The 15876-nt window shown below is 37.0% G+C and overlaps 1 protein-coding gene across 1 annotated transcript in view; it reads right to left on the bottom strand.

Annotated features, from left to right (window-relative positions):
- CPNE8 (copine 8) overlaps positions 1–15876 on the bottom strand; it is a 265088-nt gene that overhangs the window by 68593 nt on the left and 180619 nt on the right. Inside the window, exons 13-14 of the mRNA XM_005887727.3 lie at positions 856–909; positions 204–265 (exon numbers count right to left, since the gene is read on the bottom strand). Coding sequence (XP_005887789.1) covers positions 204–265; positions 856–909 — 116 coding nt within the window. The remainder of the gene's footprint in view (positions 1–203; positions 266–855; positions 910–15876) is intronic.

The raw sequence follows: 15876 nt of genomic DNA on the forward strand, positions 1-15876 counted from the left end.
TTGGCTTGACAACACTCTAGCAATAAATCAGTATTGGCAAAAACAAACAAAAAAGAACAACAACAAAACCCTCTTAATCATCATTTGGAAGAGGTTTACAGAAGTGATGTCTCTGACAGCTGTTGTCATGAAGTTTCTAAACACATTCAAACTTGCCTTTCAGCATTGCTTAAGCAATGAAACAATTTCAGATAATGACTTACCCTCCCTTAATATAGTCAAGGAATGAAACTTCTGTTTCTACCAAGAAAGACAGCAAGGTGACCTGAAGAAAGAAAACAAAAGAAAATAAAAACAAGAGAATTATATACTAGTACTAGTACTAATTGCAATCCCAACTGGACTTTTTTCTAAGTGTTAGAGAGAAAATTATAAATCAATAAAGATAATCTATTTCAAACTCTTCTAGGACTGATTATTCTTATATTTAAAATTATCAGAAGAAAAGGGGCTAAAAATTAAGTAACTCCTTTCTATGACCAATTTACTTCCTTTGAAGAACAACATGCAAATTATCTACAAGGACACAGGGTTACTTCACTTTTTCAGGCCTGCTTGATTTTCTCATGTGATTTCATTAAATGAAGAATTCATAATGAAACTTCCTCTTCTCTCAGACACAATTCAACCCCTAAACAACTTGCAGGAAGCTGTATTGCTATGTCCTATGAGGTGTTCTCTATACAATCATTCCCATAGAAAGTTAATTTTGTATTATATACCTTCATATTAAAACCCTAATGAAAGAGTTCAGTTTTTAGTTGCTTCTATTTGATACCAAATATTTTATATATATATATATATTTTTTAATTCATCTATTTGAATCCTTAATGTATAAATAAAATTTGACTTACTGTTCCTGAATTAGTATATTTCTTCTTTTTTCCTTTCTTTCTGGGATTTATCACCTTAAAGAGCAGATAAAACAATTACAATGTTAGGATTTATACTGAAATATTTTAAAAATGTATAGTCCAACCTGGTGTCTTCACATCTTATGGATTTATTTACTTACTAATGTCTTTAGCTGGAGAAGGCGATGGCACCCCACTCCACTACTCTTGCCTGGAAAATCCCATGGGCGGAGGAGCCTGGTAGGCTGCAGTCCATGGGGTCACAAAGAGTCGGACACGACTGAGCGACTTCACTTTCACTTTTCACTTTCATGCATTGGAGAAGGAAATGGCAACCCACTCCAGTGTTCTTGCCTGGAGAATCCCAGGGACGGGGGAGCCTGGTGGGCTGCAGTCTATGGGGTCGCACAGAGTTGGACACGACTGAAGTGACTTGACTTCGTAGCAGCAGCAGCAGCAGCAATGTCTTTAGTACAACTCCTTGAGTCTATCAGCCAAAACGTCTCCGCAAAATGACTAGTGATTATCTTCTTAAAAAAAATCTTTTTTTCAGTAATATTCTTCTCAATTACCTTATGCATTGATTACCCTACCCAAATACATCTTCTTGTTGTGAGGTCTCAATATTAGTGATTGGTTTGTAGAAAAACTATAGATTTCTCAAATAAAATATATTTAAGACATAACAGTTCTTATTTGATTATATACACTAATGACAAATCTTCAAATATTTGACTATTTAAGGTCTCTGTGCATGTGTGCTAAGTCGCTTCAATTGTGTCTGACTCTTTTTGACCCTATGGAGCATAGCACTCCAGACTCCTTTGTCCATGGAATTCTCCAGCAAGAATACTGGAGTGGGTTGCCATGTCTTCCTTCAGGGGATCTTCCCTACCCAGGGATCAAACTCATGTCCCTTATGCCTCCTGCATGGGCAGGTGGTCTTTACCACTAACGTCACCTGGTGGTGGTGTTGGTGGTATAGTTGTTAAGTCGTGTCTGACTCTTGTGGTCTCATGGACACAGGCTCCTGCCAGGCTCCTCTGTCCATGGGATTCTCCAGGCAAGAATACTGGAGTGGGTTACCATTTCCTCCTCCAGGGGATGTTCCTGACCCAGGGATGGAAACCAGGTCTCCTGCATTACAGGCAGATTCTTTACCAACTGAGCTAGGAGGAAGCCCCTCATAGCATCACCTGGGAAGGCATTTAAGGGCTGCACTTGTTGCTTAATAATGATAGTAATTTCCATCAGACACATAATAATGTGTAAAAGTTTGGAGTCCTGGTGGGAGTCCTGGTGGGAGTCACACGGATTCACAAACCCAGAAATAGGCTGACCAACTGAGGTCTCAACTGTGCACTCTGAAAAGGAACTGTGGCCCAGGACCACCCTACTGAACAAAGGTACTGGAGCCAGTCTCATCCACCCAGCAGCAAACCTAACCCACACTCACCTGAGCCCCTAGTAACAAGCATACCATCAGTAGATCCTACTGTATACCTAGCAATTACTTCAATGCCAGCTCTAAACCACCACAACTGCAGTTTTGAAGGTAGCCCCATAAGTCTGGAGAACCATGAGGAAAAGGTCTCTACCTGACAAAATAAGTCTATAAATCAGCAGGCAGCATTTATTTATTTACTTATGTATTTTCACTTTAGGAATTTTATTTAGTTCTCAGTTGGGTTTTAAATGATATGACCTACGGGCTTTTCATTGTCCCATTTAATTCTGCATGGCTGAGAATCATACCCTACAAGGTAGGCAAGATAAGAAGCCATCCATAGGGATTTACTCCTCTTTGTCTTATCTTCTTATTAGTAGTTATAGACTTTTAACAGGAATATAAAAGTAATCTGTGTGATTTATGCTTTTTTTTCTACACAGCCTTTAAAAGAATACATGTAGAAAAAGATTTTAACTATTATTGGAGTCAAAAACAACAACCCAAACACCTGATTAAATGCCAGCTTGTAGACTTACTAATTGTTTGAATGTGTTCCTTAATGTTCTTGCTGCTTGAGTTGTCTCTGATTCTTTTCTAACATTTTGTTTTATTTTATATTTAAAATTTTTTTCTTTTTATAATATATTTTTTATTGAAGTATAGTTGATTTACAATGTAGTGCCAATCTCTGCTGTACAGCAAAGTGACTCAGTTTTATACATATATAAATACAATCTTTTTAAATATTCTTCTCCATTATGGGTTAATCCTAGGACATTGGATGTAGTTCCCTGTGCTAAACAGTAGGACTTGTGTATCTACTCTAAATGTATAGTTTGCATTTACCAACCCCAAATCCTAGTCACCCTTCCTCTTGGCAGCCACAAGTCTGATCTCTACGTTTCTGAGTCTGTTTCTATTTTGTAGATAGGTTCATTGGTGCCATATTTTAGATTCCACATACAAGTGGTATCACATGGTATTTGTCTTTCTTTCTGACTTACTTCACTTAGTATAATAATCTCTAGTTGCATCCATGATGCTGCAAATGGCATTATTTTTTATGACTGAGTAGTATTCCATTGTATATTTGTAGCACCTACTCTTTATCCATTCATCTGTCAATAGACATTTAGGTTGCTTCCATATTTTGACTACTGTGAACAGTGCTGTTATGAACATAGATGTCTGTATACCTTTTGAATTAGTTTTGTCTGGGTATATGCCCAGGAATAGGATTGCTGGATCACATGGTACTTTTATGTCTAATTTTCTAAGGAATCTCCATACTGTTTTCCATAGTGACTGCACCAACTTACATTGCCACCAATGCTGTAGGAGGATTCCCTTTTCTCCATACCCTATCTAGCATGTGTTATTTGTAGACTTTTTAATGATGACCACTCTGGTGTGAAATGCTACTTCATTACAGTTTTGACTTGCATTTGTCTACTAATTAGCGATGTTGAGCATCTTTTCATGTGCCTACTGGCCAGATGTCTTTAAAGAAATGTCTATTAAGGGCTTCTTCCTATTTTCCAAATGGGTTGTTTTTTTTTGTTGTTGTTGTTGAGTTGTATGACCTGTTTGTATATTTTGGAGATTAAGCCCTTGTCAGTGGCATCATTTGCAAACATTTTCTCCCCTTCTGCAGGTTGCCTTTTCATTGTTTTTTTTTTTTTTTTTTAAATGGTTTCCTTTACTATGCAAAAGCTTGTAAGTTTGATTAGGTGCAACTTATTTTAGATTTTATTTCTATTGCTTTGGGAGACTGACCTAAGAAAACATTTGTTTGATTTATGTCAGAGAATGTTTTGCCTGTACTCTCTTCTAGGAGTTTTATGGTGCCCTGAAAGTGAAAGAGGAGAGTGAAAAAGTTGGCTTAAAGCTCAACATTCAGAAAACTAAGATCATGGCATCTGGTCCCAACACTTCATGGGAAATAGATGGGGAAACAGGGGAAACAGTGTCAGACTTTATTTTTTTGGGCTCCAAAATCACTGCAGATGGTGATTGCAGCCATGAAATTAAAAGACTCTTACTCCTTGGAAGGAAAGTTATGACCAACCTAGATAGCATATTCAAAAGCAGAGACATTACTTTGCCAACAAAGGTCCATCTAGTCAAAGCTATGGTTTTTCCAGTGGTCATGTATGAATGCGAGAGTTGGACTGTGAAGAAAGCTGAGTGCCGAAGAATTGATGCTTTTGAACTGTGGAGCTGAAGACTCTTGTGAGTCCCTTGGACTGCAAGGAGATCCAACCAGTCCATCCTAAAGGAGATCAGTCCTGGGTGTTCATTGGAAGGACTGATGCTGAAGTTGAAACTCCAATACTTTGGCCACCTCATGCGAAGAGTTGACTCATTGGAAAAGACCCTGATGCTGGGAGGGATTGGGGGCAGGAGGAGAAGGAGACAACAGAGGATGAGATGGCTGGATGGCATCACTGACTCGATGACGTGAGTCTGAGTGAACCCCGGGAGCTGGTAATGGACAGGGAGGCCTGGTGTGCTGCGATTCATGGGGTCACAAAGAGTCGGACACGACTAAGGGACTGAACTGAACTGAACTGATGTTTCTTCTATTTTCACTTTGGTAAGAGTTTTTCTTTTTTATCATAAATGAATATTGAATTTTTTAAAATGCTTTTTTTTTTTGCATCTATTGAGTTGATCATGTGTTTTTTTTCTTTTTGAATGTGGTGTACTGCATTAATTGATTTGTGCATGTTAAACTATCCTTGTGAACTTCTAATGAATCCCACTTGGTCATGGTGTAGGAACTTTTTCTATGTGTTGTTGGATTCAATTTGTTAATATTTTGTTGAAAATTTTTGAATCTATATTCATAAAACACATTGACCAGTAATTTGCTTTATTGGTGGCATCTTATCTGGTTTTGGTGCAGGATGATTGTGGCTTCACAGAATGTCTTGGGAGTGTTCACTCTCTTTTGGAAGAGTTTGAAGAGAAACAGTTTTCTTTGTATGTGTGATCATATTTACCTATGAAACCATCTGGTCCTGGACTTTTGTTTATAGGGTGCTTTTTAAAGGTAGTTTTCTTTTTTTAAAAAATCACAGATTCTATTTCACTTCAAGTGATGGGTCTGTTCAATTATCTATTTCTGCTTGATTCAATTTTGGTGGGCTGTATGTTTTTAGAAAGTTGTTCATTTCTTCTAGGTTGTCAGATTTGTTGGCATATATCGTTCATAGTATTCTTTTATGTATTTTTTTGGTTTTCTGCAGTATCAGATTTTTGATACTCTCTTTTTTAATTTCTTATTTTATTTGGATTCTTTTACTTTTCTTTTTGGTGAGCCTGGCCAGAGGCATTCAATTTTCTTTATCCTTTCAAAGTACTTGACCTTGGTTTTATTGGAGTTTTGTTTTATTTTTTAGTCTTTTATTTCCTTCCTGATCTTTAATATTCCCTTCCTTCTCCTGACTTTAGGTTTTGCTAGTTCTTTTTTTTTTTTTCTAATTGTTTTAGGTGATAGGTTAGGTTGCTTGAGATTTTTCTTGATTTTTGATAAAGACCTGTATTGCTATGAGCTTCTCTCAAAGAACTGCATTTGTAGCACCTCATAGATTTTGTTGGCTGTGTTTTGTCATTTGTTGCAAGGTATTTTAAAATTTCCTTTTGATTTCCTCTTTGATCCATTCATTTTTTAGTAGCTTGTACTTTGGTTTCCATGTAATCATATTTTTTCATGTCTTTTCCTATGGTTGATTTCTAGTTTTATGTTGTTGTGGTCAGAGAATATTCTTGAAATAATTTCTCTACTCTTAAATTTGTTGAAGTTTGTTGTGCCCAGTATGTGGTCCATCCTAGAGAATGTTTGATGTGCACTTGACAAGAATGTGTGTTGTGATTTTTTTTATGTAATGTCTTGAAAATACCAATTAAGTCTAACTGCTCTATTGCATCATTCAGGATCTATGTTGCTTATTGATTTTCTGTCCAGAAGATCTTTCCATTGATGTCAGCGGGGTGTCAAAGTCTCCTACTGTTACTACTATCCTGTTGATTTCTCCATTTATGTTTGTTAGCATTTATTTTATGTATTTGGGTGCTTCTATATTAGATGCATATATGCTAATGACTGTAATTGATTCTTTTTTCATTAAGTATTTTTTTTTACCTTTTTCTATATACATTTTTACCTTCTTTATATAGTCTTTGCTTTACAGTCTATTTTGTCTGATATGAGTATTGCAACTCCCAGTTTCTTTTCATTTCCATTTGCATAAAACATTTTTCCATCCCCTCACTTTTTATTTTTAATTGGAGGATGACTGTTTTACAATGTTGTATTGGTTTCTGCTGTATAGAAACACAAATCAGCCATGAGTATATACATTCTCTCCCTCTCACTCCCTCCTCTGATCCCTGTAGGTTGTCACAGAGCACCAGACTGAGTTACAGAGCAGCTTCCCATTACTTGTTTTACACATGGTGGTGTGTACATGTTAATGGTACTATCTCAATTCATCTCACCCTCTTCTTCCTCCACTGTGTCCACAAGATTGTCTTCTACATCTTTGTCTCTAGAAATGCCCTGCAAATAGGTTCATCAGCACCATTTTTCTAGATTCCATATATTTGCATTAGCATATGATATCTGTTTTCTCTTTCTGACTTACTTCACTGTATATCAGACTTGAAGTTCATCAACCTCATTTTAACTGACTCAAATTCATTTATTTTTATGGCTGAGTAATATTCCATCGTATATATGTGCCACAACTTCTTTATCAGTTCATCTGTCAATGGATATCTACATTGCTTCCATATCCTGGTGATTGTAACAGTGCAAAATGAACATTGGAGCACACAGGTCTTTTTGAATTATGGTTTTCTCAAAATATATGCCCAGAATTGGGATTGCTGGGTCATATAGTAGTTTTATTCCTAGTTTTTGAAGGAATCTCCATGCTGTTTTCCATAGTGGTTGTATCAGAGTACATTCTCACCAACAGTGAAAGAGGACTCCATTTTCTCCACACTTTCTTCAGCATTTATAGTTTGTAGATTTTTAAATGATGGCTATTCTGACCAGTGTGAAGTGATAACTCTTTGTAGTTTTGACTTGCATTTATCTAATAGTGAGTAATACTGAGCATCTTTTCATATGTTTGGTGGCCATCTGTATGTCTTCTTTGCAGAAATGTCTGTTTAGGTCTTCTGCCCATTTTCTGATTGTTTTTTTTTTTTTTTTCTTTCTGAAATTGAGCTGCATAAGCTTCAACAAAAAAATAAAATAAAATAACTAGGGATAAACCTACTTAAAGAGAGAAAAGATCTGTTGCAGAAAACTGTAAGATGCTGATGAAAGAAATCAAAGACGACACAGACAGATGAAGAGATATAGCCTGTTCTAGGATCACAAGAATCAATACCGTGAAAATAACTATACTACCCAAAGCAATCTACAGATTCAATGCAAGCCTCATCAAATTACCAACAGCATTCTTCACAGAACTAGAACAAAAATTATATAGTTTGTGCAGAAATACAAAAGACCCTGAACAGACAAAGAATTCTTGAGAAAGAAAAATGAAGCTGGATCAAACTTTCTGATTTCATACTATACTACAAAGCTATAGTCAAGAGTACATGGCACTGGCACAAAAACAGAAATATAGACAAAAGGAAGAACATAGAAAGCCCAGAGATAAACCTGTGCATCTATTGGCATCTTTGACAAAGGAGGCAAGAATATACAATAGAGAAAAGATAGCCTCTTCAATAAGTGGTGCTGGGTATACTGGACAGCTACGTGTATAAGAATAAGATTAGAACACTTCCTAACAGCATACATAAAAAGAAACTCAAAATGGAATAAATATCTAAATGTAAGGCCAGAAACTATGAAACTTTTAGAGGAATATATAGATAGAACACTCTATGACATAAATCACAGCAAGATCATCTTTGACCTACCTCCTAGAGTAATGGAAATGAAAACAAAAGTAAACAAATAGGTCATAATTAAACATAAAAGCTTTTGCACAGCAAAGGAAATCATGAACAAGGTGGAAAGACAACCCTCAAAATGGGAGAAAATAACTGCAAAGGAAGCAACTGATAAATGATTAATCTCCAAATTATACAATCATTCCATCACCTCACTTCCAATCTATGTGTGTCTTTTTCCCTTAAGTGGGTCTTTTATAGGCAGCATATTGTAATCTCGTTGTGCCCGACTCTTTTTGTGACCTCATGCACTGTAGCTTACCAGGTTCCTCTGCCCATGGGATTGCCCAGGCAAGAATTCTCAAGTGGGTTGCCATTTTCTTCTCCAGAGGATCTTCCTGACCCAAGGATTGAAGCTGTCTCTCTTTCCTTGCAGGAAAGGAGCTGTCTCTTCCTTTCCTTCTTTACTAATGAGCCACCAGGGAAGTCCACAATGGGATGTTACTCAATCATAAAAGGGAATGAAGGAGTGTCTTTTGCAAAGACATGGATGTAGCTAGAGGTTGTCATACAGAGTATGTAGTAAATCAGAAAGAGAAAAACAAATATCGCATGATATGGCTTATATGTGGAATCTCAAAAAATGGTAGAGATGAACTTATTTGCAAAGCAAAAATAGAGTTACAGATGTAGAGATCAAAGACATGGTTACCAAGGGAGGAAAATGGGATGGATGAACTGGGAAACTGGGACTGAAATATTTACACTACTATGTATAAAACAGACAACTAATGAGAACTTCCTGTTTAGCACAGGGATCTCTACTCATTGCTCTATTGTGATTTAAATTAGAAGGAAATCTAAAAGAGTGGATAAATGTATTGTATGATTGATTTACTTTGCTTTATAGCAAGAAAACTAACAACATTTAAAAGAAACTATGGTTGGGTGGCATCACCGACTCGATGGACATGAGTCTGAGTAAGCTCTGGGAGTTGGGGACGAACAAGGAAGCCTGCTACAGTCCATGGGGTCACAAAGAGTCAGACAGGACTGAGAGACTGAACTGATAGGCCAATAAATATTAATAAAAACCAAATATTTTATTGAGACTGTGAATAAGAAGGGTGTCTACTCAGTGGTAAAGAATCTGTCTGCAATGCAGGAGATGTGGCTTCTATCCTTGGGTTGGGGAGCTCTCCTGGAGAAAGACATGGCAACCTATTCAAAAATTTTGTCTGGGAAACCACATGGACAGAGGAGTGTGGCAGGCTACAGTCCATGCGGTGGCAAAGAGTTCATCATGACTTAGTAACTAAACAACAACAACAATATTCAGTTCAGTTCAGTCACTCAGTTGTGTCCGACTCTTTGCGACCCCATGAATCGCAGCACGCCTGGCCTCCCTGTCCATCACCAACTCCTGGAGTTGACCCAAACCCACGTCCATCGAGTCAGTGATGCCATCCAGCCATCTCATCCTCTGTCGTCCCCTTCTCCTCCTGCCCCCAATCTCTCCCAGCATCAGAGTCTTTTCCAATGAGTCAACTCTTCACATGAGGTGGCCAAAGTACTGGAGTTTCAGCTTTAGCATCATTCCTTCCAAAGAAATCCCAGGGCTGATCTTCAGAATGAACTGGTTGGATCTCCTTGCAGTCCAAGGGACTCTCAAGAGTCTTCTCCAACACCACAGTTCAAAAGCATCAATTCTTCAGCGCTTATCCTTCTTCACAATCCAACTCTCACATCCATACATGACCACAGGAAAAACCACAGCCTTTACTAGACGAACCTTTGTTGGCAAAGTAATGTTTCTGCTTTTGAATATGCTATCTAGGTTGGACATAACTTTCCTTCCAAGGAGTAAGCATCTTTTAATTTCATGGCTGCAGTCACCATCTGCAGTGATTTTGGAGCCCAAAAAAATAAAGTCTGACACTGTTTCCACTGTTTCCCCATTTATTTCCCATGAAGTGATGGGACCAGATGCCATGATCTTAGTTTTCTGAATATTGATTACTTTGCCCAATTATTGATAAGCAAATATTTATTGACATATTAAATCTTGTTTTCTGATTGATTCTTTGTTTTTTCCTTGTTTCTTTCTTTTCGGGGTTTGATGATTTATTTTATGCTTGTGTTCTCTTAATTTTTTGTGAATCTATTGTATGTTTTTGATTTGTGGTTTCCCTATTTTTCAAGTATGTTAACACCTTCCTATATCTGATAGCAATATAGGCTTAAACACACTGTAAAAAAAAAAAAAGAATCTGCATTTTATTACTCTTTCCTTATATTTTATGATTTTGATGTTATTTTTTACACCTTCATCTCTATCTTTTTGCTGTTCCTTGTGTTTATCATTGATTTCAAAAATACATTTTTTTCCTTTATCTCTGTTTGATCTGTATACTGGCTAATTTAAGTGATTTACTTTCAAATTATGATTTTCTTCTTCCTGTATCTTCTTGCTTCTTTTCCACTCAGAGGAGATGTTTCAATATTTACTGTAGGGTAGATTTAGTGTTGCCATATTTTTTTAGCTTTTACTTGTCTGAGAAATTCTTTGCGTCTCCTCCTTTTCTAAATGATAAACTTTTGGATAGAGTATTCTAGGTTGTAGATTTTCCCTTTCAAGACTTTAAATATATTCTGCCACTCCCTTCTGGTCTGCAGTGTTTCTGTAGGTAATCAGCTGATAGCCTTCTGGGAATTTCCTTGTAATGAACTCCTTGTTTTTCTCTTGCTGCCCTTAGAATCCTTTCTTTAATGTTTGCCATTTTAACATGTCTTGGTGTAGGTCTGTTTGGGTTCATCTTGTTTAGAACCCTCTGTGCTTCCTGTATCTGAATATATGTTTCCTTGATTACATTTGGGAAGTTTTCAGCCACAATTTTTTCAAATACATTTTCAGTCCTCCTTTCTCTTTCTTCTCCTTCTAGAACCCTGATTATGTGTAGACTGGCACACTTTATACTATTCCACAGGTCTCTTATATTGCTTTCAATATTTTTTTCCCCAATTTGGCTTTCTGTCTGCTATTCTGACTGGTTACTGACCATTATTCTATCTTTCATATCACTTATTCTTTATTCTGCATTATTAATTTTGCTTTTAGCTCAGTTTTCATCTCAGTAAATTAATTTTCTGACTTTTCTTGGCTCCTCCTTATAGTTTCTAGTCCTTTTTACTGTAATCTGCATTTCTGTCCATATCCTTTCTTAATTTCTTCAGTATTTTCATTACCTCCATTTGGAACTAAGTGTCTATTAGATTCAAATGGTCTGTTTCATTGTTCCTTCAGGGGTGCCAGAGTCCAGCTCCCGCAGCCAGGGATTCAACCTGAAGAGATGAACGGTGTCGGTGATGAGACAGCCTCTCAGTTTTCTTTTGGACTGCCTCTTTATTTCAAGTTTAAGATTCTCTTTTATACTTTTACAAAAACATTATGTCAGAGATTTGACATTTTCAGTTCCCCCTCACCCAGATTTATTATTTCCATAAATCATTGTTGCTCTTCAAACTGAGTTCCTGCTTCAGTGATTCTCTCAGAATCAGCCTTACCATCTATTGTCTACTTCCTCTAATGTGTCCTATAGTTAACTTGTGATTACATTGTAACTCATGCTACATTCCTCAGTTTACTACTTATCTTCCTAAATCCTGTTTGCCCCTAACATCTTGAGCTCACTCTCTCTTAAAAAGGCTTCTAGCTATAGTGTCTCTAAAAATTCCTAACTTCTATGAGCTATAGTAAAATATGCTAACTTTACAACATTCCTTAAATCTTTAACTTCTAACTATTTTAATTATTTTTAAGCCTAAATTCAGTAAACTCCTTTGCCATAAACATTTTTCTCACAAACAGGCTTCAGAAAGCAATCTCTCCCATGGCCTCGAGCTGCGGCCTATGTGCTTATCCTGGAACACTCTTTTGTAAAGTCCTTAAACAAATGTCAATGATTAACTTTATGAATTATTCTCTGAGCACAGCTGCAGAAGGCTTTGTGCCTTCTCATGCTCCTCTCAAGAACAATAGCACCTTAATATTCCTTTTCAGTCAACTCAGCAAGGAGAGGAAAAAACAAGTCAGAATTACAAGGCCTAACTCCTTCATCCTGGGTTTGTGCCTGAGGAATGAGGAGAGGGTGCTTTGTCAGTAATGCCTAACACGGCTCTCGACACAGGGGAATTCTCTTGGTCTATTAACTGAGAGTGGTTCCCCTACTTTGTCATTTTGCTTATATTTCTCTTGCCAGTTTAGCAGAAACAATCATCTACTGTAGTCTTAAAGGGCTATTTATATGCAGAAGCTTCTCTGTGTAGCTTGAATGGTTTAACATTTTTTTGGTATGAAGGCTATTTTTGGTTTGGAGGCTTGCTGTCTCTTTCCTTAGCCTGTGCTGGCCATTATCCCCTTGATAAGGGGTGTGCAGGTACACAGCTCAAGCAGGCTCCCAGAAAGAGAGAAGCAGTGGTTGGCTCCTGGTCACAGATGCTCACCAGCAGTCTGATCCTACCTCTGGAGTCTGAGATGACAGCAGTGGCTCGTACCTACCCCTGGAGCTTGTTTTGCTGGTGCCTTGCCACCTCAGAGTGACTGCAGAGAAAGAAGCTCCTGTGGTGGGCCCACCCCTCTCTTCTCACACCCGTCCAACATTATTGCCCTCCCTCCTTGGTGGGCCCAGGCTTCCTCTCACAACACACCCTAGCCTCCTCAGGCTATCTCCATGCAGCCAACCCCAGTCCTCTTCCTTGGGTCTTACCTCCAAAGCACAAGCCCCTCATTACCTCAGTGATGAGTACCTCAAGCTTGGGAGTGCTGGGCAGCACTGACTGTGCAAGTCTCTCTCTGCTTTGGCCTCAGTGAACCAGTTACTATGCTCTCCTCTGAGGCTCCAAAGCTCCCTCTCTGTCCCTGCTGATCTGCCTGCCAGTGAATGGACTTCCCTTCATGCAGAAAAATTTTCCCTTTCACAGCTCCCTCCCAAGGACACAGGTCCCAGGTCCCATCCTGATTCCTTTCTCCCCTTCTCCCTTTTTTTTTAAAACTTTTTCTTTTGCCCTGCCCAGCGATTTTCTTGCTTTTTTGGAAGTCAGAGGTCTTCTGCCCATATTCAATAGATGTTCTATGAGAACTCTTCCATTTGCAGATGTATTTTTTATGTATTTATAGGAGAAAATGAGCTCCATAGCCTACTCTTTCACCATCTTGAGCCAGTGTCAAATAGGAGGGCTTTTAAAAGCTCAGGCATATTACTGGGGATCTAGAAGGCCACGTGCTTGTGTAGAACTGTGTGAATGGCCAAGGAAGACCTTGAAGAAACCATAATTCTTCATCTATGGCTGACTCTGAGTCTTTGTTTAAGCATCAAGTGAAAGCCAAGGCAGAATATTACACTTAGAACATATAAGAAGTGCACCAACATACACAAATCTTGGTCAAATTATGTGCTGACCACTAGTTAACAAGGCACAGACTGCAGTGAACCACACAGAAAAGGAAAAGAGCTTTTACAGAATTACTCCAAGAAAGTCACTAAATCCATAAACAGCAACAACAGCAAATCCTGGAAAAAGCAGAGGATCTGATTTCCAGTGTAACTATATTATATATTTAAAAATTTCCAGCATTCAACAACAACCAAAATTATAAGATATGCAAAGAAACAAGAAAGTATGGTCCATACACAGAAAAAAGCAATCAATAGACTATATCCTTGGTAACTTATAGATATGAAATTTATTTAATATATTCTTCAAATCAGTCACTATTAATACATTTACAAAATAAATAAGAAATAAACTGTGAAATAAACTATGAAATAACATTTCACCAAATAGAAAAATCAGTAAGATCAAAATTATTAAAAAGAACCAAATAGAAATTCTCAACTTTAAAAGTACAGTAACAAATGAAATATTTGCTAGAGAGGCTTAATAAAACATTTGAGTTGGCAGAAGAAATAATGAGTAAACTTGAAGATGGGTCAAATGAGATTTTCTAGTGTAAGAAACAAAAATAAAAAATAAGAACAAATCATATGAGACATGTGGGATATGATCAAGTATAAAAACATATATATATATATAGATAGATACATAGATAGATAGATAGAAAGTATTTGGAGTACCAGAAGGAAAAGTGAGAAAGGGGCAAAGAATATTTGAAGGAATAATGATTGAAAATTTCCCTAGTTGCCTCAACAAAACTGAATTCCCTTACATGTGTGCAAAAAATGAAGTTTCCAATGTATATCGGACCAAGATCTATATATATGTTATATATAACATACAAAGTTCTTCCAGATATTCTTCAGACTAATCTCTTCTATTGATAACACAAAGAATAAGAACACATTGTTATCTGAAATTTTGGCACAAATATTCATGCAGGGTATTTAATAAGGAACAATTGTTACTAAGCTTTTTTGTTATTAGATGTGACACCAATCTCATTAAGCAAACTTTGTTGGATAAGAGAGATCCAAAGAGAAGAACATATTTTAAAGATACGGAAATTCAATGTAATTGATCTCTGGAGCATTATTACTGAACACAGGCAAAGTACCTGTGTTCTAAGTACAAAAGGACTAATATGCTTGCATTGTTCCTCTTCAACCTTAAGGGTATGGAGAAAGAACAGATATCTATATAAGTACAACCTGTCATATTAATTTCACTGTCTATTTCAAGCCTTAACATGGGTTTCTGAAAAACTCAGATAGAAAAATTGCTCCATTACTCCAACTTCGTCTTTGTCTGGGAAGGTTTCTTGGGCTAAATTTGCTGCACTCCCCTCTAGATATCTCATATCTGCTAGCTATATATAGCACCTATCGAGGTAATGTAAACATATTTTATGTGTTTGTTTCTCCCATTAGACCGTGAAGTTTTTATTTATCTCTCCATCCTTTGGGTCTAATATAGAGTGCAGAATATAGAAGTCATGTGATAAATATCTTATTCATAAACTAATAAACAAATGAATGTGTGAAATACAACTGCTTTAGCCTAGTAAAGCAACAGGAGGAGATTTCTCCACTTAACTTAAAGGAGGCCAATTTTAGTTTAGTGTCAGTTTGGAGGAAAATATTTGTCATTATTGACTAAGTACTGGGATATTCTCCTTTGCTATTGATGTATATTAAATTTAAATAATTACAGAAAATGTAACAAATGACAAACCTCAAGGATTAATAGTGCTAGAACATACCTTATGCTCAACAAATATGTGGTGGTTAACTGGCAAGGTAGGTTTAAGTCAGAAATAACTAATCTGTTTGCTTTGATAACTCGGGTTTCTTTAATGACTGAATCATACTTTTTCATTTCCTTCAGTCTTCATCTAAATAACAGTTAAGATGTTCAAACACACGAAGCAAAAAAACAACTAATTATGTAACACCTTGCTGACACAACTAAAATGCATATTTTTCTCTTTGTGTTAAAAAAGGGTTGAGGAGAGTGAGAACAAGATGGAGGAGGAGTAGGTGGACGTGGAGTACATCTCCCTCCACGGATACATCAGGAATACACCTTCAGACACAGAAGTACATGCAGAACACAAGCTGAGAGCAGACAGGAGTACCTGACCAGTACCTGACCAGAAAAGAATATATAGAACCATACAAAACACGGTAGGATGA

The sequence above is a fragment of the Bos mutus genome, chromosome 5 (assembly GCF_027580195.1).
Source record: "Bos mutus isolate GX-2022 chromosome 5, NWIPB_WYAK_1.1, whole genome shotgun sequence".
NCBI lineage: Eukaryota > Metazoa > Chordata > Mammalia > Artiodactyla > Bovidae > Bos > Bos mutus.